We start from the raw sequence: 27,346 nt of genomic DNA, 5'->3' as shown, positions 1-27,346 counted from the left end.
TCTCAGAAAAACCTTTTGATTAGCAAAATGTTGATAATGGTTAAAGCTGGATGAAGGGTATGTGGGAGTTCAATTTACTGTTCTTTTGACTTTAGTATATTTAAATTTTTTTGTAATGGGGTGGGAGCCTTTTGGGAAGATGACATAGATTATTGTGTTTCTGTTACAATTGTGCTAGTTCAGGCCTAGAAGGAGTTATCTTACATCTGTTTCACTGAGGTTCACTTCTTAATATATTTGCTTTCGTCGTGGCTCAGAACAAAAAGGATAAAGTATGAAGGAACAAATGGCAGAAAGTTTTTCAAAAATTATGCAGTAAGATAAAGAATGAAACCTTGCCATTTGCAACAACATGGATAGAGCTAGAGAGTATAAATGAGTCGGAGAAAGATAAATCCTATGATTTCATTCATATGTGGAATTTAAGAAACAAAACAAAAGAAGCAAAGGGAAAAAGAGAGCGAGAGAGGCAAACCAAGAAATAGACTCTTAACTATAGAGGACAAACTGGTGGTTACCAGGGGGGAGGTGGGTGGGGGATTGGGTTAAATAGGTGATGGGGATTAAGGAGTACCTGTGTTGTGATGAGCACTGGGTGTTGTATGGAAGTGTTAAACCACTATATTGTATACCTGAAACTAATACTACACTGTATGTTAACTGGAACTTAAATAAAAACTTCAAAAAGTTATGTAATAACGGGGTGGCTGGCTCAGTCAGTAGAACATGCGACTCTGGATCTCAGGGTCGTGAGTTCAAGCCCCATGTTGGGTGTAGAGACTATTTAAAAATGCAGTCTTTTAAAAAAAAAAACAATAAAATTTTGTACTGCAACTTGTTTAATAGCTTCTTTGTCAAGTGGTCTTTTGCTCAGCAGTAAGCAAGCTCAGGATCATGTGTTTTTTTTGTTTTTTTTTTAAATTAGGTTGATTTTCTCATAGGAGAAAAGTCTTACAGTCTCAGAAAGTATTTTTTAAAAAATACGTGACCAGGGGCACCTGGGTGGCTCAGTGGGTTAAGCATCTGCCTTTGGCTCAGGTCATGATCCCAGGGTCCTGGGATGGAGCTCCGCGTCAGGCTCGAGAACCTGCTTCCCCTGCCCCACCCTCTCTCTCTCTCAAATAAATAAAATCTTTAAAAAAAAAAATAAATACATGACCAGTATTTTATTTAGCTATAAACCACATATAATACATTAATATTAAAATGAGAACTAAACTTACTTTTTAGATTAGCATAAAAAACCACAAAACTTTTAAAACAAGTTCTTATAGACATCTCTTTTCTTATGAGGACCAAAAGTCTTCCTTAGAAAAAAGATTTTCTATCCCTAAGTCCTTACTTTTCTATCCATAAGTTTTAGTTCTCTGGAATTCTGAACTTTACCTGGTAGAGGTTCATATGTGTACCAGTCATTTTACATTCTGACTTTAGTCCTTCTTTTCAAAGAATACCATTAAAAACCACATTCTACTTGAAGAGCCCTTTTTAGATTTAAATTTTTATCAAAGTAACAGTAAAAGTCTAATAGTTTTAAGGGTTTTGGTTTTTTTTTAAGATTTTTTATTTATTTATTTGAGACAGAGAGAATGAGAGACAGAGAGCATGAGAGGGAGGAGGGTCAGAGGGAGAAGCAGACTCCCCGCTGAGCAGGGAGCCCGATGCGGGACTCGATCCCAGGACTCCAGGATCATGACCTGAGCCGAAGGCAGTCGCCTAACCAACTGAGCCACCCAGGCGCCCAGTTTTAAGGGTTTTAAATGAAAACTGTTGCTCCTGATCTTTGGTTTTAGTTAGTCTCATTCCCTAGAAGAGAGAACTGTTGGCTTTACTATTTCTTAATAGCGTGCTTATACTACTATACTGCATCTACTGGCTTCTTCCTATGAAATAGGAGGATTAAGCTTTGAAACTAATGTTTATGTGTGGGAAAGCCTTCTTTCCTAGTGTATTTTTTACTCTGTGGTTCAGTTGTACCGTTCTAAGACTCCTTTTTCGTACTTAATCTATTATTTTTGCTTTTCATAAATATGATCACAGTTTTTATTCATCCATATGATTTAAACAAGCTGTTCCTTTGCTCCTTTGATATTTTTGCCCAAGTATACTTTTTCTAAAAGTAGAAAAATTACACCATTAGAAGCAGGTTAATAGGACCCAAAGAATAGTTGAAATCGCAATTCCTGGAAGAGATGTTGGAGTCACAGACCTTTTTTAGTGCTTTATCAGAACTATAATTAAGGTATAGGATAATTGTGACTGTTTTGTCGCCTTTTGGAATTGAAGTCTGGTACCCATAAAATGCCACACGAGAATATTGAAACAAAATAAAAGTGTGTGTACATGCATGTTATACATGGACATATATAGTGTATTTTTATTTATTTTCATATATGTGTGTTTTTGTTCCCTCTTAGACTATAGCATTAGATAACTGACTTGTTACAAATACATAATGGGAACATTAAAAACCTGTAAGGATTGAACCTGAACAGCCTCGGAATATACAGTAGAAAAGCACACTATATAACTTTATATTAGCTTAACCTTTTTGCTTTTCTCATTCTGTTGTGAAAATTAGTACTTCTTCAACAGTGGTCTTTTTATGAAGTGTGAAGATATAGAGGCTTTTAACTCCTAATGGCAAAATTAAATATTGAAGTGGCAAACAGTGATGCCACCATCATTCAGAATTCAAAAAGAAACATAGCCAGCTATGTACCCTACCAACCATGTCTCCTATCCCCACAAGCACACTCAGTTCTTAGGCCGTAACTGTTAGTGCCTTAAAATTTAAAATTGTTTGGTATATTTCTGTCCAGAAGTCAAGTAAAATGAGAAATTAAGATCTAGATATTCTGGAAAGTTGGCTAATTAAGTGCCAGTTTGCCTAACCATATTTCGGTAAACATGCTAAATGAACAGAAAGCCTTAGAGAAGAGGATTTAAAATCTCTACTGAGAAACCTCTCCAATTGCCCTTCTAACGATCTTAATCTAGAGACGTCTAGGCCATGTGATAGATGAGGTGGGGTTACTCTAATTCTACCCTTCCCTGACTGAGGAAAGACTGCACTAAGGGAAAAACCACACTGCTATTCTTATTTCTATTTTCATCAAACGAATAGTTTTCTCAAAAGGGGGTGGGTGGCAAGAGTTGCAGGAAAGGAGGGAAACAATGTCGTAGAATAAGCTTTGCAGGTGTTTAGTAAAGTCATAGAAGCAGAGAGAATTGTGTCTTAACTGATTAAACTAGATACCTGAACAGCAGTGCTTCACACTGAATCAATCTCTTCATTTTGGCCTGTTTCGCATGAGGGAGGATGTAACTAAAGGACTTTTCAAATAGTGAACAGGTAAACAAAGTATGGGAGTTAAGAATCCACCCATATTCTTGAGCATAGTTGTCCTTAATAAAACTATCATAATTAGAAAGAAAAAGCTTCTTTGTTCTCTTAAGGAAATTAAAATAAACATAGACTGTGAGATGAGGGATCAAAGATGAATTGATAAAACAACAGAACAAGATAGGGCGCCTGGGTGGCTCAGTCGTTAAGCGTCTGCCTTCGGCTCAGGTCATGATCCCAGGGTCCTGGGATCGAGTCCCACATGGGGCTCCCTGCTCGGCAGGAAGCCTGCTTCTCCCTCTCCCACTCCCCCTGCTTGTGTTCCTGCTCTCGCTGTCTCTCTGTCAAATAAATAAATAAAATCTTTGGAAAAAAAAAAAAAGATAAAAAGGAAGCTGATGAAACTAAGAAGAAAAAAGGGACAGGTAATCCCACACAACTTAAACCACATTGGCAATAGCAAGAAACAGAGCAGGTACTATGGAAAATAGAGACATATAAGACAGGAAAAGGACAAAGAAGGAATTAGCAAATGGTAGACACAGAGGACAAATTCACAAAGACTGGGTACAAATCCAGTAGGGCACAGTCTTAATAACTAAAAAGGATCTTGAAGTGATTGAGACCTGAATGGCATTTTGAAAGAGAAAGTTTTAGGGGCGCCTGGGTGGCTCAGTCGTTAAGCGTCTGCCTTCGGCTCAGGTCATGATCCTGGGATCCTGGGATCGAGCCCCACGTCGGGCTCTCTGCTCGGCAGGAAGCCTGCTTCTCCTTCTCCCACTCCCCCTGCTTGTTTTCCTGCTCTCTTCTCTGTCAAATAAATAAATAAATAAATCTTAAAAAAGAAAGTTTGAATGCTAAGATAAAGCCTACAGAACTACTGAATTTCAAGAATGAAGAAAACAAAATTATAAATATGCCAATTGAAAAAGGATTTGAATTATAAAATGAGAAAAATTGTTTTGACCACAGACTTCAATAACAACAGGTACCAGAAGGAAATGGGTGCTGTCAGTATAAAGAATACTGGGGCGGGGGGGCACATTTTGGCCAAAGTAAGCATTTGAATTATGTCTGAGTAATTAGGTAATCAGGTTAAGGAACAAAAAAAGTTTTTACCATTCTTGAAAGGAAAGCTATATAATGTAAAAACAATGTATATGATTAGTGAAACAATTACATAAAATGATAATCGGGGTGCCTGGGTGGCTCAGCCCTTAAGTGCTTGCCTTCTGCTCAGGTCATGATCCCAGGGTCCTGGGATTGAGCCCCACATCAGACTCCCTGCTTGGTGGGGAGCCTGCTTCTCCCTCACACTCCCCTTGCTTGTGTTCCCTCTTTTGCGGTCTCTCTCTCCCTCAAATAAATAAATAAAATCTTTAAAAAAAAAATGATAATCAACTAGGAAAAGCTCCAGAGATTTCCACCAAAACTGGAGGGTTAAGTGTAGGGTCATGTAACATAAGGATGCCCAACATATTTAAAGTCGACAACTTAAGAAATAGACTTAAGTACTGATTTTAAGTGTTTAGTGAAAATAAATTAGATTTCAATATTTCCAAATAACTGTTACAGTCATTGGTAGACCATGTAATTAATAAAAACAGAACAGAATTTTAAAATGTTAAATTTCTTATGAAATGGAACTTAATAAAAGAAAAAGATTTCTAGGCCCATTATGTCTGACAGTATGAGTGGATTCTTAAACTCCCCATTCTGTTTACCTGTGCAGTATTTGAAAGTTCTCCAAAGTCTTCTAGAGTGTCTCAAAAAGTTAATAAACCCATTACAGTCTGAAATACGCCTAAAGCAAAGGAATTCAGATTTGTTACTGTGGATTATCTTTAAGAAGTTACTCTAATTCGGTTCCTCTTTAAAAAAAGAAATGATTATAATAAGATTCTTCTAGATACTGGGGCTACAGCAATAATAAGATAGTCCTCATGGGGTTTACACCCCAGCAGAGAAAACATAAATGATTACGGAGTTGATCATGTGATTAAGTGTTGTGCAAGAGCACAAAAGTACCATGAGAAGGTTATACAGGGAACCTTACCTAATTTGGGGGCCGCAGTGGGGAGGAACTGAGCGTTAAGCTGAGACCTAAAGGTAGGAGGAAGTGTTTGGGGTAGTTGAAACACCCTTCAGCAAATGGTTAGCCATTTAGATTAAAATGAAATGAAATAGAATCCCAGGATGCCTGGGCCGCTGGGTTGAGTGGCTGTCTTTGGTTCCCATCGGTTCCCATCCTGATCCTGGGGTCCTGGGATTGGGTCCTGCATCAGGCTCCTTTCCTTGCTCAGCAGGGAGCCTGCTTCTCCCTCTGCCTGCTGTTCCCCCTGCTTGTGTGCTCCCTCTCTCTCTCTCTCACTTTCACAAATAAATAAATAAAATCTTTAAAAAAAAAGAAATGGAATCCCAACTTTATTCCTTATTACACAAAAATAATTCCCTTGTGAATCAACAGTTTTAATGGAAAACAGTTTAAGCCTAAATAAATCATGGATGAATTTTTATAATCTTTAGGTAATGAGATCTTGTAAAGCTTGATATGAAATCCAGAACTCACAACAGGGTTGCATGATCAGTGTGCCTACATGAAAATTAAATGTGACAGTTAAACATCATTAAACAAGGTTGAGGGCAAACTAGAAACTGAGGGGAAGAAAGTAGTCCATGAGAAGGCCTACCCTTTCTGTTGACATATTGAACTCATAAATTAATAAGATGTTCACAGAAAAATGTGTTCAGCCTCAGTAACAAAGAAATGCAAGTTAAGTCTAGATATTTTCCCCCAATCAGATGGGCCAAGATTTTCATTTAGAATTATTTATATGTGGAACATTTAAATGTCCCTTAGTATAAGGCTAGTTAGGTAAATTACAGTACATACCTACAGTGGAATATTATGCAGTGATGAAAACGTATGTTCATTGACAAAGATATCTTAACATATTGTTTACTGAAGGTTATAAATCTGGAATAAATACTATTTACATGAAATTACAGACACATGTCTTTTTGGCTGTATATGCATAGAATGGTGTCTAGAATGATCACCAGAGTATTAGGAGTTACTAATTTCATGTAGTCAAATTTGGATGGCAGAAGTTTGTCTCTTCTTATGAGCATAAATATTTTTTCTAAAAACGAGGTGTTTAGTTTCTTTACCTGTTCATATTTAGTAGCTTCATATGCTTTCTACTTTTTTTTTTTTTTAAAGATTTTATTTATTTATTTGACAGAGAGATACAGATCAAGAGAGGGAACACAAGCAGGGGGAGTGGGAGAGGGAGAAGCAGGCTTCCTGCTCAGCTGAGGCGGAGCTCGATCCCAGGACCCTGGGATCATGACCTGAGCAGACGCTTAACGACTGAGCCACCCAGGCGCCCCTGCTTTCTACTTTTCAAATAAAACTTGACATCTTAGGTTTTCTGAGAGATAATTAGGGGGAAAGCATTTGATTTTCTGCTCTATATAATTTGATTAGCTGAATCATCAGTGACAACTTTAACTTTATATGAGTTCCTCTTTTATAATGTATTGACATTTTGATTAATAATTTGATCATTTCATTGAAACATTCTGTAGTTATTTATAAATAGATATTTGTTAGTCTTGAGAGAGTAATGTGATTTGTTCTCATTTGAGTGATTTTCCAGAGATTCAGTAAGTGCTTTGACACAAAACCTGAACAAGACCTGCATTAAAAATAATTGGAAATCTCCTTTGAGTATCACTTATTCTTTAAGTTGAGAACCTCTTTTTTGTATGTAAAGAAGAAACATATTTTATGAAAAGCTAAGTATATAGATTATTTGATATAAAAACATTTTAAGATGCACTTTTTTTGTTTCCTCCTTCCTCCCCTTTGCTAGTAAATTAAAAATTATTTTTTAAAAAAATTTAGAAATGAAATCTGTTTTGTAGAATGAGACATGTAAGTGATTTGTGGGATAAAATATGCTTTGTAGGTAGTTTACTTGCTAATATATTTAAGCTGGTGTAACTAAAATTATTAATAAAGTCATTTGTTTAAAATATTAGCCTAGCCTTTTAAAATACTATTAGTCTTCATTAAAGTACCACTAGAGATAGTACAACTTGCATTCTTAAATTTTAGTTGTAGTACTGTTAAAATACTAATAGCTTAACTTTCCAGGATAAAAACAAAGTAAAAAATACCAAAATAGCAACAAAAACTTAATCTGCTTTACACACACACACACACACACGCACCTCTATTTTGCTATAGTTTGTAGCCATACACCTCCTTTCCTCTGAGCCAAAAAGGTTATGATCTGGGTTTATTTTAATTCAGTTCATTGCTGTTCCCTATAGAAAATCAGGTTTTTGGAGAGCTCTAACAGTGTGCTATTGCTGGGCTCTCATCCTTTCTGTTTAAATAATGCAGGTACTTTGATGGAAACCTGGAGAAGCTCTTTGCTGAGTGTCATGTAATTAATCCAAGTAAAAAGTCTCGAACACGCCAGATGAATACAAGGTCATCAGCACAGGATATGCCTTGTCAGATCTGCTACTTGAACTACCCTAACTCGGTGAGTATCTGGTAGTTTAAGGCTAGCACTAACTCTCTGTTTCAGAGGGTAAATCAACTTAAATTATTTAAACCGAGGAGGATTTGGGAGTCTGGGATTGTATTGTAGTAAAACAGTAACCTATCAGAATATTAAGGATAAAGGAAAGGAAGAGAAAGAATAGAGCTTGTTCATTCACCTTCCTCCCCTGTTTGCTTTTTAAAGCAGCAACATGTCATTAAACATCTAAATCTATTCTGAGTTTATTTTACTATCATGGGAGAATTGTTTAATAGGTGGGCAGTGAGTAGAATTATTTTTTATCCAAAATAAGATAGATTTAAAACTAACATTTTAAAATAAATACCCAAAACACTAATAAAATGTCTTTAATAGTATTTTACTAGGGAGCTTTGAAGATTTTTCATAACAGAAGAGTTTCACTTATACAGATCCATTCTGATGGAATTTCTTAAATATAGCAAGTGGTAACAGTTGGAGCAGACACTGGGACCAGTTAATTGAGTGAAAGTATCCCCCTTAAAACCCACTGAATATAGACAATTTATTTTGGTGTGTCTAGTAAAGAATTTTAGGCTTAAACATAATCTTCCTGTGAAGGCCTTACTTTAGTAACTACAAGAAAATACTATTTGTGACATAAATGTATTTAGTCACTTGGAATTCACCTCTTTAAGATATTTCAAGATATCTAAGAAATAACTTAATTCTAACTATCTTATTCATATTCTCTGCTTTAATAGTTAAGCAGCTCTTTCTAATTACTATATACAAAGTCTGTCACCAGTATTTTGACACATTGACGTTTTTTCATTGTTTTTTTTAGAAGTTTATATATGTATCTGTAGAGGCCCATTTGAAGGGAACTAATTTGCTCACATCCAAGTGCTTAGAAAAGAGGTTTTAAAAGAAAATTAAGTACTCTTAGAGAAATAGAACAATGAGTTAAAATAACTTTGTAGGTTAAGTGTTGAGTTGAATTTCCAAATTCTCAAGTTTTAATTATAGCTCTGATGCGAACTATTTGGCTTTGTGTAATTATTAAATCTCACTGGGTCTGAGTTATTTTAATCTTTCAAATGAGTTAAGATATTCTTTCAAATCTCTACTATTCTGAGAATTGTATAATTTCCCTCCTTTAAATCACAGTCTTGAGTATTTAAAAAAAAAAAATCAACATTACTTAATATTAAAAATAATTAAATTCATGTTTTGACCATTTTATTGTCTGTCTTTAACAAATTCTGTTTGCCAGGTACATTTGTATAGTTCATAAAAGTTTCTGTGAGGTAATACTGAGACCCAAGGAATTGTCCCAGATTATACAGGGTTTCCTTATTCCCTGGCATTTCTCCTCCTGCTCTATTACAACCAGCTCCTTCCTCGTTTAAATCTTAAATGTAATTTGAGTCCTGAAGCTAGCTGCTTACAAATATCCCCTATAACTTTCTCAGTGCCCTTGGTATTGTCTAACAGTCTTAACAAATTAGAATTAAAAATCAAGACTGGAGATTTGCATTGTAAATTTTACTTGCACTTGTAACTGATGATAGAGAACCTACTATTCATTTATTCATTTATTCAGTGCACCAGGCACTATTTAAAGTGTTAGAAACACAATGGAGAATAAAGGCATAATGCCTGCTTCAGATAATTTACAGGTTAGCTGGGTAGATAAGTAAAATGACATATTCAGAAAGAAAAGTAAGCACTTGAATAGGGCATGATACTGTGGGAACACGTTGGAGAGAGATACCTAACCCAGTGTTAGATCGGGGAGAATTTCCCACAGAAATTGACCTGTGAAATAACCTCTAAAAGTGTGATAGTCGGGTGAACCAGGAAAATAAAGCAATACAGAAGCCAGAGGAAGAGACTGTACCTCCAAGAATGGTAAAAACATTGCAAAAAACTTCAAAGAATTGAAAAGTGAATTTGGAATTAACAACATGAAGTTTACCAATGCTATTGGAAAGTTAATTTAAGTAGTATGGTAAGATGAGAAACCATACTGCATGGGCTGAAGAATCATTGACTTGAAGATGGGAAAGGAAATGGAGGCACTAAAGATGAACAAATTGCTCTTTAAAGGAAGTTAGGCTATGTAAATGACAGGACAAGAAAGCAAACAGCAACATGGGTTGGAAAGTAAGTTAAAGAGTTATGGAAACTATGCCAAGTATTATAAAAAATATAGTGTGATAAAACTAGGACTTCTTTTCTCATGGTTTTTAGACTAATATAGAAAGATAATTTTAACCTCTTCACTTTTGCAAGTAAATGTCACCTGAGATGCCATGAAAGCTTTAATTGGATGAGTGATTTTTTTTTTTTTACCTCTGTTGTACAATTCCCATGTTTCAATTTCCATCTCTCTCTTCAAACACTGATATAGCCTTTTATTAATGTATATATCTTCAGTACCTTTATCCTTCCAGAAAGCAACTTTAGCTTTATACAGTGCCACATGCAAACAAGTTTAGCACTTTGGGGTTAACTATTGTGGGTGATCTCTTCTTTAAAAACAATTTCCTGAGACTTTGGGGCATTTTTAAAGTTCATAAATTCCCCAATACATTGGCCTCAACACAAGGGTTTCTTAGCCCTGGCAACAGTCATTCACTTTGTAATAATGTTGTTTTGAATTAAAGCATAAGATCTAGCTTTGCTAACACCCTCACTCTACTAGGGAATATAGGTTGGGCTGTGATATCTCATTTTTATGAAGTAAATAATTTGTATATTCTAAGAATCAGATATGTTACATAAAGGCAACTTTGATGATTGTGAGGATAATCCACCCTCCCATCCCTCATCCCTTGGGCACCTCTGAATCTTTGTGCTGGGAATCTAAGTCCAAACCTATATTCCTTTTTAACCCATTCCATTTTTCGGATGAGGGAACTGATGCCCTGATTATTCAGTTTTTGTAAACAAAATGGCTTTAACTTTAGAGATTATATGAGCAACTTCTGATGGAGGAAAGATATTTCTTAATGTTCTTACTGCTGTTTGACATTAGTTGCTGTGTATGTAAAATGGCAGGGATAAATGAACCCTTTAAGAGTGTTTATTCTTTCAGTTCTTTTTTTAAAGGACCATTAATTTCTGTTTTAGGTAATATTTTGTGTATTTTTAGTGTATTCTGTGTCAGATTTATTTATGAATAAGTTAGCTGATAAGTAATCCTATCCCTTGAGTCACGGACCCAAGTAGGTAAGCACAAGGTAGTAAGGGAACAAGTATGTGAAAGGAGGAGGAGGGAAAGGGAAATGGAACCAGAAGGTGATACCCAGATATGTCCACGATAATGACACCACTCTTGAGCACAATAAATGTGTTTATTACCACAGGTTAGTTTTTTTTGCTTTATCTTTAGACATGAGTGTGTGATTTATTTTTCTAATTTATCTTGTTTGGTATTATTATCTAATTAGAAGAATTATTGAAAAAGAGGCCTTTAAAGAATAAAAAGCTTTGTTTTTTTCTTATAATCATCGTTGGTCCAGAAGTTCCCAAAGGTGGAGATGTTACTTGAAATGATCACTTGGTAACCATTGTGACCTCTGGTCTCTCAATCTCAAGGATTCTTTTTTTTTAAGATTTTATTTATTCATTTGAGACACAGAGATACAGAGAGTGAGAGAGAGAGCATGAGCAGGGGGAAAGGCAGAGGGAGAGAGAGAAGCGGGCTTCCCCCTGAGCCAGGAGCCCGATGTGAGGCTTGAGCCCCGGACCCTGGGATCATGACCTGAGCCAAAGGCAGACACTTAACCATCTGAGCCACCCAGGCACCCAATCTTAAGCATTCTTATTTGAAAAAAACAAAACAAAACAAAGCACATGAGGAGGATACATATGTATTTTTAAGTCATGAATAAAACATTTTAGAATTATTGATCTTTTACACTGCTATTATTGTCCTTTACAGAATGCTCCTTCTCATAGCCTTGAAAATCAGATGCTCTCCATTAGTGATCTGACAACAAGTTAGTGCCAGATCTCCTTTACAAGTGGGGAGTAGTGAGAATAGATTCTTTTGTTTCCTAGATTTTTTTTTTTAATGGATGAGAATATTGATTTCCAAAATATTTACCTTCACTTGTTCTGTGAATGAGTTAGAATCCTTGTCAATCTGAATAGCACCACATTTTAAGCTGGGTAAATATTTTCCATGTCATTTGATCCATAAGACTAGTCTCAGGACTTTGATACATTTTTTCCATATCTGCTTCTGGGCATTCTGTATATAGTTGATGTGCTATTGTATAGAATTTTGTATCCTAACTATTTGTATCTGAATGTCATAAGCAATATCAGAAATGTCATGAGCATTTTTCAGATAACAGCTAGTTAGAAAATGGAATGGAATAAAAAGTACCACTTAATGTGGGCCACAAAAAGAATAAAAGAGCTAGAAATAAACTTGGCAAGAAATGTGAAAGATCTATTCTGAAGAAAACTTTAAATACTAAAGGAGATAAAAAGATGACTTGAGTATTTGGAGAGAGAATAATAGTAAAATATTGAAAAAGAAGACTAGATTGACGGGGGTAAGGAGGAACTAGTCCTACCAAATACAAGAATAATTAGTGCAGTGGAACAAGATAGAGTTAAATATGTGTGAGGGGAATTTGGTGTATTGTAGGAGGGTGCATTTCAAATAAGGTGATTTCAGTAAATGGTATTGGAACAACTTGGTTACCATCTGGAGTAGAATCTTAAATTCCTTCCTAACTCTTTATATTAAAGTTAATTTAGAAGCTGGAAATTTTAAAACTAATACACTTTGCTACATACAAGTAGAGAGCTTCTTTATGGCAACAAAATGTGAGCATTCAGATTTAAAACAAAATATTTTCTATGCTTATAAATGGCCAGTTTTCTAAATAGGTAACAATCCCCACTAAATCACTAAGGAAAAATATAAACCCAGTGGAAAAATGGGCAAAGTAGGTGAAGAGAGTGCACAGAAAAAGAAATACATAGTCTTAAATCTTCTTTCAGATGTTTAAACTTCACTCATAAAATAAATTAAAATCAAAACTAATGAAGTTACTTCATTTTCACCTGTTAGATTGGCAAAGATCAAGGAGTTTTGATAATATACTATGTTGACAGGGTTGTTGGGAAACCAGGTTCTCTTGAACAGTATAAGCTGCTACAACCTTTTTGAATGAAGCTTGATAATTCTATTAAAGTGTAAATGTAAAAGTAAAGTGTATGTAATAATCTATTAAAATGTAAATGTAAATATATTACAATGTCACTTATACAAGTTAGTCCCAAGATGCATTTGCATGATCACAATGATGTATATATAGCCAGTGCAGTAGCATAGTGGAAGAAAAAAAAATAGTCTAAATGTCCATTAATGGTGGATTATTTAAATAAATTATGGTACCTTCACACAGACTGTATGAAGGGGTGGACCCCTGTGTACTAATGTAGAACCACGTGAGAAATCTATTAAATAATAATTAACCAAGATGAGAGTGGGTGCTACTCTTGCTGTGTGTACCTGTGTATGTTAGAACGTGTCTGGCAGAATATGTAAGATATTGAAATAGCGATTACTTTCCTGAAGTAGAGGACAAGGATGGGGAGAAGGGAGACTTATTTTTCAGGGGCACCTGGGTGGCTCAGTTGGTTAAGTGTCTGCCTTTGGCTCAGGTTACGATCCCAGGGTCCTGGGATCAAGCCCTGCATCAAGCTCCCTGCTCCGTGGGGAACCTGCTTATCCCTCTCCCTCTGCCGTTCCCACTGCTTGTGCTCTCGCTCGCTCTCTTTGTCAAATAAAATCTAAAAAAAAAAAATAAAGTTAAAAAATGGGAGACTTATTTTTCAACATAAACTCATACTATTAAATAATTGTTTTTAACCATGAGCCTGTATTACCTATTCATTTAAAAATAATTTAGGGCGCCTGGGTGGCTCAGTTGGTTAAGTGACTGCCTTCGGCTCAGGTCATGATCCTGGAGTCCCGGGATCGAGTCCCGCATCAGGCTCCCTGCTCAGCGGGGAGTCTGCTTCTCCCTCTGACCCTCCCCCCTCTCATGTGCTCTCTCTCTTTCTCTCTCTCAAATAAATAAAAAAAAATAATAATAATTTAGAGTAAATATTGTAAAATATTCTTAGTTGAAACTGGTGACCATTATTTGTATATTATAGGATATAATATACTTCATTTAACTATCCATCAAATTAGTAGTATTTCAGATCATGTAAGTAATACAAGATTAGAACAAATGTTACTATTATTCTTAGCTATCTGAATAAATCTTTTGGTTTCCATAAGATTTTATTGATTAGGTAAGCTACATTCTGTGCAACTCAGAAGTCTGTATTTGTGTGATATTTTGTGTGTGTGTGTGTGTGACATTTTTTAATACAGCTTTGAGATATAATTCACATATGATACAGTTCACTTATTTAAAGTGGTTTTTAGTATAGTCACAGAGTTGTACAGTCACTACCACAGTAAATTTTAGAACATTTTCATAACCCCAAAAAGAAACCTCGTCTCCTCTTAGAGTCGCTACGGACTCTTACCCCACAAGCCACTCAATCCGAGGCAACCACTAATCAACTTTCTCTATGAATTTGCCTATTCTCTGGACCTTTCATATACATGGAAATCAAACAATATGTGGTCTTTTGTGGCTTCTTTCATTTAGCATAATGTTTTCAAGGCTTACCGGCATTATATTATATATCAATACTTCAGTCCTTTTTATGCCTGAATACTGTTCTTTTATATGGATATTCTACATTTTGTTTATCCATTCTTCAGTCAATGGACATTTAGGTTGTGTCCACTTTGGGGCTACCTTGGATGATAGTGCTGTGAATATTCGTATACAAGTTTTTGTGTGGAGCTGTGTTTTCATTTCTTTTGGGTATATACCTAGGACCGGAATTGCTGGGTCATGAGTAACTCTGTGTTTGATTGTTTGAGAAACTGCCAGTGTTTTCCAAAGCACCTCTACTATTGCACATTCCCACCAGCAGTGTATGAGGGTTCTAATTTCTCCACATCCTTCCCAACACTTGTTACTCTCTTTTTGAATATAGCTGTCCTAGTGAGTGTGAAGTCCTGTCTCATTGTGGTTTTGATTTACATTTCTCTGATAAGTAAGGATTTTTAGCATCTTTTCATATGCTTATTGGTACATAACATATTCTTATATTTAATACGAACTTGTCTGCCTTTCCTAAAAATTGCAAGTATCTACTGTAGATGCATTTCTATTTCTAATTAGGTATTTTATGTTAAATGTATTTGCATGTCTAAGTTTCACCACCAAGAAGTTTATTTTAGGAGCCCAACTAGTCTTGTCAAATTAGACATTTTAGCCACTTTGAGAAATGTGATCTAATTAATAAGAGACTTACTGAGTCACTATGTATAGTGATTTTTCTGATAATGTCTTTGAAAAGTCTATGTATTATTTTTGTTGCAGTATTTCACTGGCCTTGAATGTGGACATAAGTTTTGTATGCAGTGCTGGAGTGAATATTTAACTACCAAAATAATGGAGGAAGGCATGGGACAGGTAAAGATGCCAATTTGATTTTTAGTTTTTGTTGAACTTCCTTCAGTGTTTAGACCTTTGCAGAAATATAAACAGGTGAAGCATTGTCAATTATGAATTGCATGGGGAACTTTTTTCTATATTAAGACTAAAAGATAATTAAGGCTTTTTTTCTATTTACAATGTGGCGGTCCAGTTAAAGATACAATTCAGGTAATGTTTTCTCAGCAGCATTAGGATGTGTATATAGGCTAAACTTGTTGAACAGTTTTGTCAGGTGTCTTGCTTGTGCCTTTCAAGTTTTATATTGACAAACCAATTATTCAGGTCAGCAGTTCTAGTTACCTTATGGTGATAAACACACACATACATTTCCTTTAATAGAAAGGGAACGATTAAGATTCTATAAATGTTAAGGTATTCGCAACCTACTGAAGTGCCTGGCGATGGTAAGCATTCAGTAAATATTTGTTGAATGAAGACATAGTTTAAATTTCAATCTTTTTCAGACTATTTCGTGTCCTGCTCATGGTTGTGATATCTTAGTGGATGACAACACAGTTATGTAAGTATTTTTGATAGATTATGCATGTTGAATATTGGTTAGTTGGTTAAACCAAATTAATTTTTGCTCAAATCTCAGAGGAGCTGGAATTTTTAGTTGGAAGAGACTTTCTAATCTACATTCCTTCGTTGTACAAAAGCTCATTTCTAACTTATTAGTTAAATGCCCAGATACTATTCTTGTAAACATATGGCAAAATACTGGGCAATATATGATAGCTAGGTTTTAGTAAACCTTGGAAGTGGAGAATAGGATATGTTGGTATGTCAGTTGAGGTCCTGTGGGAAGCAGATGCCAAGATAGAGTTAAAAGGGAAGGAGATTGTTGTGGGATAGCATCTGTGCAGGTTAAAGAGAAAGGAGTAGATACATTTTGATTCAGGTATGACACCTGTTAAGAGAGACAAGGAAGTAGGAAGAGACTCTGACAATGGGGCAGCTGTAAGTCTCTGGCAGCCCTGTAGGGAACTCCACTCCATAGATGGCCTATAGACGAATGCCTCAGGAAGCAGAAATGGCTGGGCCATAATTCCCTTCCAGGCTCCGTTATTCACTAGGAGGTACCCAGGGGGAATGGGGCCGCATTTGAAACACTGCTCCCAAAGGCACTACATCTGGAAGTTGTTGGCTAACTGCTCTTGAGAAAGGTTCTCTTATGCAGGGAGAAAGTAAGTTGAAGAAACAAGCATAGATTTTAGTCCCGAACCTGTGGTTGATAATCCTGGGTTGTTTAATTCTTGAATCAGTGCTGTTTCATAGCCTCAGGCTACCTAATTGACTTCACCTAGGAAGATAAACAGATTGAGGGCCTGAACCATCTGCAAACAGATCATGTAGTTAGTACTGGATAATTGCCTATGCAGAAAGGTTTGTCTGTGTTTAAGCACTGGGATTTGAAGGTAATAAAAGTAAAAACAGCCATGGACTTTAATGAGCAAATTTCCTAAGCTACCTAATAAAGCCTTAAATTGACTTAACCAGTACAGTTTATATAGCTCACTGATTCCAATTTATTAACCTCAACCTCCTTTGGTTTACTAAAATATATTTACTATTGCTTGTTGTTAGCTCTATGTTAATACTGTTTCTATCTTTCAGTGAACCTTTTTTCCATTATTGTTTTAAGCTAGCAGAAATAAGTTATGTATCATCCTGAAGTACCACTATCCTTCCAGTTGTCTATATCTTATCCCTTGATACTTTGATTCCTTGTGTTCTTTCATCAATACATCAGTTTCATCAGTACATTTCATCAGCACAGGTCACTGTATCCTTTTATCCATTATGCAAATACTTACTTGGAAGCATAAGATAGATTTCCTTCTCCCAAGGGGTTCATAATACTAAAATGCAGAGTTTAAACTTTATATATAGAGGCATGTATAAAGTACAGTTAGAAAGAAGCAAATTATTCCACCTGAAGAGTTTTTTTTTTTTTTAAGATTTTATTTAGCTAGTTGAGAGTGAGTAAGAGAGAGAAAAGGAGCAGAGGGAGAGGGAGAGGCAGACTCTCCACTGATTGGGGAGCCCAATGCATCGGGCTCTATCCCAGGACTCCAGGCTCCATCCCGGGACTCCAGGATCATGACCTGAGCCAAAGGCAGATGCTTAACCGACTGAGCCACCAAGGTGCCCCTCCACCTGAAGAGTCTAAGGAGTAATATAAATGGGGTAAAAATTTGGATCGAGGGAGTGGAGGGTAACACTGCTTAAAGAATACCAATATTTTTAAAATATTTCATGAGCTTTTCTCTATTAAGTATTCTCTGGTGGCTAGAGTAGAGTGTAGCAGGATATTAGAGATGAGGATAAAAGGACCTTGACAGTTTGAGTTTCATCATAGAAGGTTTAAGACTGTTAAAATAAGATTTATATTTTAAGAAATACAATGTATTTGGCTGGGGTCGGGGACGCCTGACTGGTTTAGTCAGGAGAGCATGTGACTCTTGATGGGGTCAAGCCCCATGTTTGGTATACAGATTACTAAAAATAAATAAGCTTTAAAAAAAAAATACAACTTTGGTATAGTGGAGGATAGTTTAGAGTGGGGAGGCATTTGGATTAGGGAGATGCGGCTATGAATTTATGAAAATGAATGAAATTTTTTTTGCGGGGAATGGAGTAAATATTTTCAACACATAAAATGAATGTGGCTAGTATCATAAGGGCTCTTACAAATCAAGAAGAAGATAATCCTATGGAAAGCAGTTCACGATGAAAGAAGTTTGAAGGGCGCCTGGGTGGCTCAGTTGGTTAAGCAGCTGCCTTCGGCTCAGGTTATGATCCCAGGGTCCTGGGATTGAGTTCCGCATCCTGCTCCTTGCTCAGCAAGGAGTCTGCTTCTCCCTCTCCCTCTGCTGCTCCCCCTGCTTGTGCGTGTGCCCGCCTCTCTCTCTGTCTCTCTCTCTCTCTCTCTCTCACAAATAAGTAAAATCTTAAAAAAGAAAAGAAAAATTTGAATGCTAATAAACATTATGTAAACTATGTAAATGTAAATCAGAATTTGATACTCCAATTTTAAAAAGTTGTGTTTTTTGTTTGCATTTTGGATTAGTAAGGATTAAACAGTTCGGTAAAACGTAATGTGAGAATATAGTACAGTAGAGAATATAAACTGTTGTAACCTTTTTGTAATGCAGTTTGACAATTTCTACAAATTTATGTGCTCTTTGGCCTTTCATGCATTAGCATCACTTTGAATATGTCATTCTACTGTCTTCATGCATTCATTGTTTCTGAAAAGTCAGCAGTTAATCTCATTGTTCCCTATTTGCTACTTTTTAAGATTTGCTGTGTCTTTAGCTTAAGACAGTTTAACTGTGATATATCTAGATGTGGTTCTCTTTGTGTGTATCCTCTGGGATTTCTTGTGCTCTTTAGATATGCAGCCTGGCACATAGCCTGGCACATGCACAGAAAATTTGGAGAATACTTATAAGAGCATTTCAAGGGTGATATCAGCTAGGGCTTGAGGATTAGGAAGAGGAATTTTTATTTTTCACTTTATATCATTGTATACTGTTGGTATATATCTTCCACTTTCTTTCTTATAAATAAATAATTGAATATGCGTAACAGTTTTTTTCTTAGTATGAAAGAAATAGACTCCTTCACAGTCATGGTGTTACCATTTTTAATTTTTAAATTTGATAGATTAAAAAATAGTTTGTTTTAATTTGAATTCAACTCATTTGGAACTTGACTTGAACCTGAAACCAGATTCTTTCCTGAACACACATTCTCCTATAACCTTCTCAAGTTGAAGCTGGCTTTTTCCCTGATACACCTTATGGTCAGGAGGCAAAGTCATTGTCCTAAGCCCTTAGTTTCTCGACTTCAGTTTAAAATCCATGTATATCCTTGCGTCTTAAGTTATCCAGCTATGCTGTAGTCCTTTCTGCTTTTATTCGCTTGACTTCTTGGGTCGCTCCCACTTAATTATAGCGTTAACACCTCACTCTCTTTCTCCCAAGCTTTGCTGTTATCCAGTGTGATTTCAGTGTCCATATGTATAGTCTGTTATTCTTTACCCTAACCCTGTGGTTTTCAGAATGTAATTCCTCAACAAGGAGCATCAGCGTTACCTAGGAACTTGTTAAAAATGCACATTCTCAGGCCCAGATCCAGACTTACTGAATCAGAAACTCTGGGGATGGTGTCCAGCAATGTGAACAAGCTCTCCTAGTGTTGTTCTGATGTATGCTTGAGTTTGAGAACTGCTGCCATAGCCTTTCATTTTCCTAATGTATTCATTTCCAGTAAAATTCCCTTTACACAGATACCAACACCCATACCAACACCCAAGGCCACCTCCCTAGGCCTATTTCAGATCTACTCCAGTTGACTTTGCCAAATCATCTTTTTCTGCCTCTTCCTAAAATATTGCTGTTTGGGGTTCTAGGTTTCTTCTCACTTTATATACTCTTCTTAATCATACATTGGGCCCAGATTTGTATGTCCAGGTCAACTCTCCTGAGCTTGGAACCCACATATGCCACTGCCTATCAGGCATCTTCATATGTATATTCCTCAGGCTTTGCCTTGTCCAGTTCTCCTACCACCACCACCAAACTCATTCTTCTGGCTGCTCAGTATCAAGAGATGGTAACCACAAGGTGTTAAAGACTTGCCTAAATTAGAAGCCTGATGATATCCCTGATTCATTTTTCTCCCAGAGTGATCCTTACACCACATTCTATCATTTCCACATCCTAATTAGTCTTAAGTCCCTCCATTTCCCTCTGTTCCTACTGCCATTAACCTGATCCAGGCTGTCATATTCTCTTAGCTGGCAATCTATGACTGGTTCCTAAGTGATTCCCTTAAATTGTTTCATCACCTTTCAGTTCTTCATTTCCATTCTATATTGCTTACCTGTGCAGCTTCATCTCAACTTTTCTCACATTCTCTTTTCTAGCAGTGTGAAACTTGGCTTCTTGAAAGTACTGTGTATTTTATTGGCATTTGGTTTGGTTTGATTTTGTTTACTTTTTCTCTAAGGTCTCTTGACTTATTTGCAATACTCTCTTCCTATTTTGTTCTTCAGTTCTGTTAACTTACTCATCCTCTTAGTCATTCTTCAGGTCTTAGTTTAGATTTGCATATTGGTTTGGGCAGATATATATCCTGTGTGCTCCTTAACTCGCCCATATTCCCTTACTATACATTTTTGTAATTGCCTACAATTGTAATTCATGTCTGTATACTTTCTTAGACCATAAGCTGTATGACTCTAGGCCCCCATTTGTGTTCACTAAATGCCTATTTCCATTCAAGATGTGTGATCATAAGTGCCTAAGTTATGTCGTAGATTCATTTTTTTATTCCTTAGCAATGGATATGTAATACGCATGTATCCTTGAATAAGTAATTGGAAATATATTATTCTCTCTTGTTTTTATAAGCATATATCATCATTTTATACATTAGTGATGGATTTGTGCTATACCATCAAGGCTCTTTGGTTAAGTGGGTCTCCCCTACACAATGTTATGCTTTCACAGTCAGGAGGGTAACTGGATACTTTGAGAATTTTTCTTTGTCCTAAGATTTGTCCTTGATGTTTTCATGGACTAATGAAAATCATTTCTCTAAATTATTTATCACTTGAGACCAAATAAAAATATTCATCTATTTTTATTCATCTTAGCACTTGGTTATTTTTTTAATACAGTTGTTTTAGGGCCTAAATTTCTTTTCTATGTATAGTTTCTCTATTAATCTTAGGGATGGTAAAGGTAAACGTGTATCTATTAAGTCTTTAAATACCTTCAAGTAATATTATTTAGTCTCATCTTGACTAATCATTGATAGTGCTAACACATCTGGAATTGTGGTGTTCTAATTCAACATCCTATGAGATGTTGCTAAAAAATTTTATGATTTATTTTCATATATGGAGGTTTTAAAACAGAGATGATGACAGGAACTTGTTGCTCACTTCTAGCAAAATTAAAGCAAATGCTTTTACTTTGAGCTTTAATGATACATAAGATTTTTAAAAAATGATCTTAGGGTCATGGTATATGAAAAATAAATTGTTCTATTTTTTATGTATTTAATTTTTAAATTTTTTATAAGCACTCTTTTATCCATCTTTATTACATATGACTTTAAACACTTCTCTGCATTCAATACAAAATAGATGTCACATTCATTCCTGAAATGACTCTTCTCAAAGTGGAATGCAGGTAGCACTCTTATAGCCATTGTTACTACATTTGGTTTTAAATTCTCTTCTAAATGCCGTACAGAATGGATATTACATATATGCAAAAATAAATTGTTTTAAATTAGATAATATAACTTAAATGCTATGTAATGGTTATTTTCTGTTCCATCAACTGTAAGCAGTATATCTTAACTCCTTACTGTGGAAGGTGGAGAGATTGATACCTCTTTGTTGTCATTCACTTTTATCTCTTTCACCTCCTAGTTTCTATTAGATATATAATTACTTTATGTTGCCAACTTTATAGTTGTTTTTTCCTGTTCTGGAACAGATTCTTTCATGTTTTGTCAGTAAGTTTATTCACAAAATTGTAAACCAGTACTTTTGTAATATAACTACATAACTATTACATCAAGTAGTTGAGTGGATCCAGAAGGAAGTAAGTCAGTGCTTCTAAGTCAGTGCTGCTGCAAGAAGAATATTCCTAACATCTTAATCATATGGTTTTTATTCTAACAGTATCTTAAAGGTTACAAATACAGTTATGAAGCTGAAGGCATACAGTTGGTACCATCTGAGGCAAGAGACAGACTAAATTTTGATATGTGTTCATCTCAGTACTGTAAGCATCTCATCTCTTACAGGGGAAGATCCTTATTCCTAAGTACAATAGGCTCAGTTTGCTGTATGTTGATTTTTATTTTACTTTTTTATTAAGTTTTTAAACATAGTGACTAAAGTATGTAAAGCACATTAACCTTAAAAGTATGTTTGTTTTACTAACCACCCAGATCAAGAACTTTTCCGGTACCCAGAATGTTCATCCTTAGACGCCTTAAGACGGGATCCATCTCACTCTTGTTCCCTGTCATGATTTCTGTCACCATCAGTTAGTTTTGCCTGTTCTTGAGCCTCATTTATATGGGATCATGTAGCATGTATTCTTCTTGTGAGTGTGTATCTGCTTCAGTTAACGTAATTAATGTCTTTGAGATATGTGCATGTATTAAATATATCTATGTTTTTAGGTTTGTTTGGGTTTTTTTCGTTATGACTAACGTATTTCATTCTCCTGAGAGAAGACATTGGGAGTTTTTTGGTTTGCTTGGTTTTGACTACTATGAGAAAGCTACAAAGAATATTTTATATGTGTCTTTTGATAAACATGCACTGACTTCTTTTGAGTATATACTCAGGAGTGAGGTTTTAGCTTCAAAAGATACTGCCAAGTGGTTTTCCAAAATAGTTGTGTGTGACTGCTTTACTCCTTGCCCATATTTATAATCACTAATTTTATCCATTCTGGTGGGTATGTAAGGAGATCTCCTTAGAGTTTTAACTTTTAATTTCCTGGTGGGTAATGATGTCAGACGCCTTTCCATTAGCCTCTTGGATATCTTTTTTTATGAAGTGCCCATTCAGATCACTTAAAATTTTGTTACTTTGTTGCTTTATAAGAATTCTTTAAATATTCTGATAGTTTTTTGTTAGATATATATTACAACTAAATTCCCTTATGTGTAGCTTCCCTTTTCTCTCTCTTAATGATTTTTGATAAACAAAAGTTTGCATTTTAATGGCATCTAACTCATCATTTTTCCCCATTTATGATTATTGCTACTCAGATCTTTTTTTACTCCAAGGCTGTAGGGGTAAAAGGGGGGTGCAGGAGGGGCAAAGGGAGAGGGAGAAAAAGAGAGAATCCCAAGCAGGCTCCATCCCCAGTGCAGAGCCCGAAGCAGGGCTCCATCTTACAGCTCTGAGATCATGACCTGAGCTGAAATCAGGAGTTCAGATGCTTAACCAACTGAGCCACCCAGGTGCCCCAAGATTGTATCTGTTTTTAAGGTAGTCCACTGAGACTTTATGGAAAATGCTTTGGTAACATGTGACATTAGAGTTGTATGTCTCATAGTGGAATAAATTGAATGCCTCCCATTATTTCTCCACAGTGAAACAGAAGAGCACTACTTTAGTATTCTAAAGTAGGAAATTTAGTACAAAAGCTATAGAACACTGTCTGTTTTAAAATACTTGGCTTAAGGGATCAGAGCTCAAGTTCATACTGAAATAATGTCCTAGTCTCATTGAAATGCAAAATAAATAATTTGTCAAAATTCAGTAGTCCGCAAGGCAAAGTATATAGAGTAAGTTACTGATGATGATTATCTAAAGTTTTGAAAATATTTTTGAACTATAAATGTAAACTTAATATATTGAAGGGAGGCAGAGAAGTGTGTGGGAGGCGTGCATGAAGCTGATTGTGTAGGGCCTTATACGCCATTATATAAGATCTTTGGCTTTTCCTGAGATAGAGCCATGAGAAGATTCTGAGCAGAAGAGTGACATGGTTATAGAGAGTTGCTCTGACTGCTGGCATTAGAAAGAGACTAAGTAGGAGAGGGGAGGTTGGGCGACTCTTAACAGCAGTCTGGGTGAGAGATGATGGCAGTTTGATCCAGGATGGTAACAGAGGAAGTAGTAAGAAATGGTTGGATTTTGAATTTATTTTCAGGGTAAAGTCAGAATTAGAGAATGGAGTATAAGAGGAAGAGATGAGCCAGAGATGACAGTGAATGTTATATTCATTTTTAATGAGCAGAAATTGAGCAGATTAGTATAAAGATGTTGATTACATTATCATAACCCTACAACCCAAATGTCCAAGGAAGATGGAATGTAACATAGCCATTAAAAAAAGGTTTGGAGGGGGGCGCCTGGGTGGCTCAGTTGGTTAAGCGACTGCTTTCGGCTCAGGTCATGATCCTGGAGTCCCTGGATCGAGTCCCGCATCGGGCTCCCTGCTCGGCAGGGAGTCTGCTTCTCCCTCTGACCCTCCCCCCTCTCATGTGCTCTCTCTCTCATTCTCTCTGTCAAATAAAATAAATAAAATCTTTAATAAAAAAAAAAAAAGGTTTGGAGGGGCGCCTGGGTGGCTCAGTCGGTTAAGCGACTGCCTTTGGCTCAGGTCATGATCTCAGGGTCCTGGGATCGAGCCTCACATCAGGCTCCCTGCTCCACGGGGAGCCTGCTTCTCCCTCTCCCACTCCCCTGCTTGTGTTCCCTCTCTTCGTGGTGTCTCTCTCTGTCAAATAAATAAATAAAATCTTAAAAAAAAAAAGATTTGGATTTGGGGGGGTACCTTATTTCAAGTTTATTTAAAAAAAATAAGATTTGTGTGGGCACCTGGGTGGAGTCAGTTAAGCGTCTGCCTGCCCTCGGCTCGGGTCATGATCCCGGGGTCCTGGGATCGAGCTCCGCATCGGGCTCCGCATCGGGCTCCCTGCTCGGCAGGAGGCCTGCTTCGCCCTCTCCCACTCCCCTTGCTTGTGTTCCCTTGCTGTGTCTCTCTCTGTCAAATAAATAAAATCTTAAAAATAAAAATAAAAAAAAGATTTATGGGGGCGCCTGTGTGGCTCAGACAGTTAAGCATCTGCCTTCGGCTCAGGTCATGATCCCAGGGTCCTGGGAATGAGCCCCACATCGGGCTCCCTGCTAAGCAGGGAGCCTGCTTCTCCCTCTCCCTCTGCCTGCCGCTCCCCCTGCTTGTACTCTCGCTCTCAAATAAAAAAAAATCTTAAAAAAGATGTGTGGATTATTTTAATGCATTGGAAAATGCCTATAATCTTAGTGATGAAGCTAAGATATAAAATTATATGTAGTACAGGGGCACCTGGGTGGCTCAGTCGTTAAGCGTCTGCCTTCGGCTCAGGTCATGATCCCACGTTCCTGGGATCGAGCCCTACATCGGGCTCCTTGCTCAGTGGGAAGCCTGCTTCTCCTTCTCCCACTCCTCCTGCTTGAGCCTCTCTCGCTGTGTCTCTGTCAAATAAATAAATAAAATCTTAAAAAAAAATTATATGTAGTACATTCTCTATTTAAAATTATATATCTGGCGTTCCTGGGTAGCACAGTCAGTTAAGATCTGACTCTTGGTTTCAGCTCAGGTCATGATCTCGGGGTTGTGAAATTGAGCCCTGCATGAGGCTCTACAATCAGCACAGAGTCCGCTTAGGACTCTCTCTCAAATAAATGAAAATAAATCTATTTTTTAAATAAAATAAAATTATATATCCTACATTTACCCCCCAAAAAGAGGAAAAGGTCCAGGTTATAAAAATGTTAAGTGGTTATTTCTCCTGAGTGATAGAGTTGCGGATGATTTTTATTTCCTTATTTATACTTGTCTATAATTGGTCTGTCAGGAAAAAAAAAAAAACCCTTTTTACAGAAAAATATTTTACCATTAGTCCTAAATTGAAACATATTATTATTGATTTACTCAGGGTGCTAAATCAGCATAAGATGTGGTTTACTACTTTGTATACTAAAAGAAATCCTTGTGTTTAAAGTCACCTGGTTTCAAATCATAACTCTTCAGTTATCTCATTTGTAAAGACAGAATTATCCCAAAACTCAAGGGTACTTAAATGCATCTGACACTGTGCCCATAATGTATAGTAGACTATCAGTAGAAGTCCTTATGTTTACCTTCATAAAGAGCTGCCTTCTACTATGAGAGTTGGTGTAATAACTATTTTTGATATAAGTGATGGCAACAGGTCTTTGTCAAGAGAAGTAGTTTATCAATAGCCAGGATAACACTTGTCGTCTTGAGAGTACTTATTCTCAAGGGTAAGAGATCACTTTCTTACTCTTCTCTATCACAAGATAAACTGTGACCTAATAACTGAGACCTAATAACCTTGGTCTAGTACCTATGGCTAACCTTTGTTCTCACCAGCTAGTCTAGATCAGTTATAAGAAATCATTGGCTTGGGGCGCCTGGGTGGCTCAGTCGTTAAGCGTCTGCCTTCGGCTCAGGTCATGATCCCAGGGTCCTGGGATCAAGCCCCGCATCGGGCTCCCTGCTCCACGGGAAGCCTGCTTCTCCCTCTCCCACTCCCACTGCTTGTGTTCCCTCTCTCGCTGTATCTCTCTCTGTCAAATAAATAAAATCTTTAAAAAAAAAAGAAATCATTGGCTTTTGTCACATCGGAGAAGCATTATGAGTAATAGAAATAAAAAATGGGAAATGAGGGCATCGACTTTGGGTCTCATTCTTATTTTTTTATTTTATTTTATTTTATTTATTTATTTATTTTATTTATTTGAGAGAGAGAGAATGAGAGAGAGCACATGAGAGGGGGGAAGGTCAGAGGGAGAAGCAGACTCCCTGCTGAGCAGGGAGCCCGATGCAGGACTCGATCCAGGGACTCCAGGATCATGACCTGAGCCGAAGGCAGTCGCTTAACCAACTGAGCCACCCAGGCGCCCTTATTTTTTAATTTTTTGATGTAAATTTAACATAAGGTAATATTTACCATTTTAACTATTTAAAACTATACAGTTTAGTGGCTTTTCATAAGGTGGTACAACCATCACCACTGTCTTAATTCCAGAACATTGTCATCACCCCTAGAAGAATTCCCGTATTCATTAAACAGTCATTTCTCATTCCCTCCTTCCCCTAGACCCTGACAGTCACATATGTTTTTTGTCTGTACGGATTTGCTTATTCTGGACATTTCATTTAAATGTCATACAGCATGTGATCTTTTGTGCCTGGCTTCTTACACTTAATATAATGTTTTCAAGATTAATCCATGTTGTACCATGTGTCAGTACTTTATTCCTTTCTATGGATAAATAATATTCCATTCTATGGATA

At 36.5% G+C, this 27,346-nt stretch overlaps 1 protein-coding gene across 3 annotated transcripts in view; it reads left to right on the top strand.

Moving 5' to 3' along the window:
• ARIH1 (ariadne RBR E3 ubiquitin protein ligase 1) overlaps positions 1-27,346 on the top strand; it is a 123,063-nt gene that overhangs the window by 66,550 nt on the left and 29,167 nt on the right. For all 3 annotated transcript variants that reach the window (XM_064570178.1, XM_045899743.3, XM_045899744.3), the window contains 3 exons: positions 7,761-7,905; positions 15,369-15,461; positions 15,950-16,005. In XM_064570178.1, the coding sequence (XP_064426248.1) occupies positions 7,761-7,905; positions 15,369-15,461; positions 15,950-16,005 (294 nt within the window). The remainder of the gene's footprint in view (positions 1-7,760; positions 7,906-15,368; positions 15,462-15,949; positions 16,006-27,346) is intronic.

This window comes from Mirounga angustirostris, unplaced genomic scaffold (assembly GCF_029215605.1).
Source record: "Mirounga angustirostris isolate CCGP_5_RB_7025 unplaced genomic scaffold, mMirAng1.0.hap1 SCAF_9, whole genome shotgun sequence".
Classification (NCBI taxonomy): domain Eukaryota; kingdom Metazoa; phylum Chordata; class Mammalia; order Carnivora; family Phocidae; genus Mirounga; species Mirounga angustirostris.
Note: the sequence above shows the minus strand (reverse complement) of the source record. Positions and strands in the feature narration are given on the sequence as shown.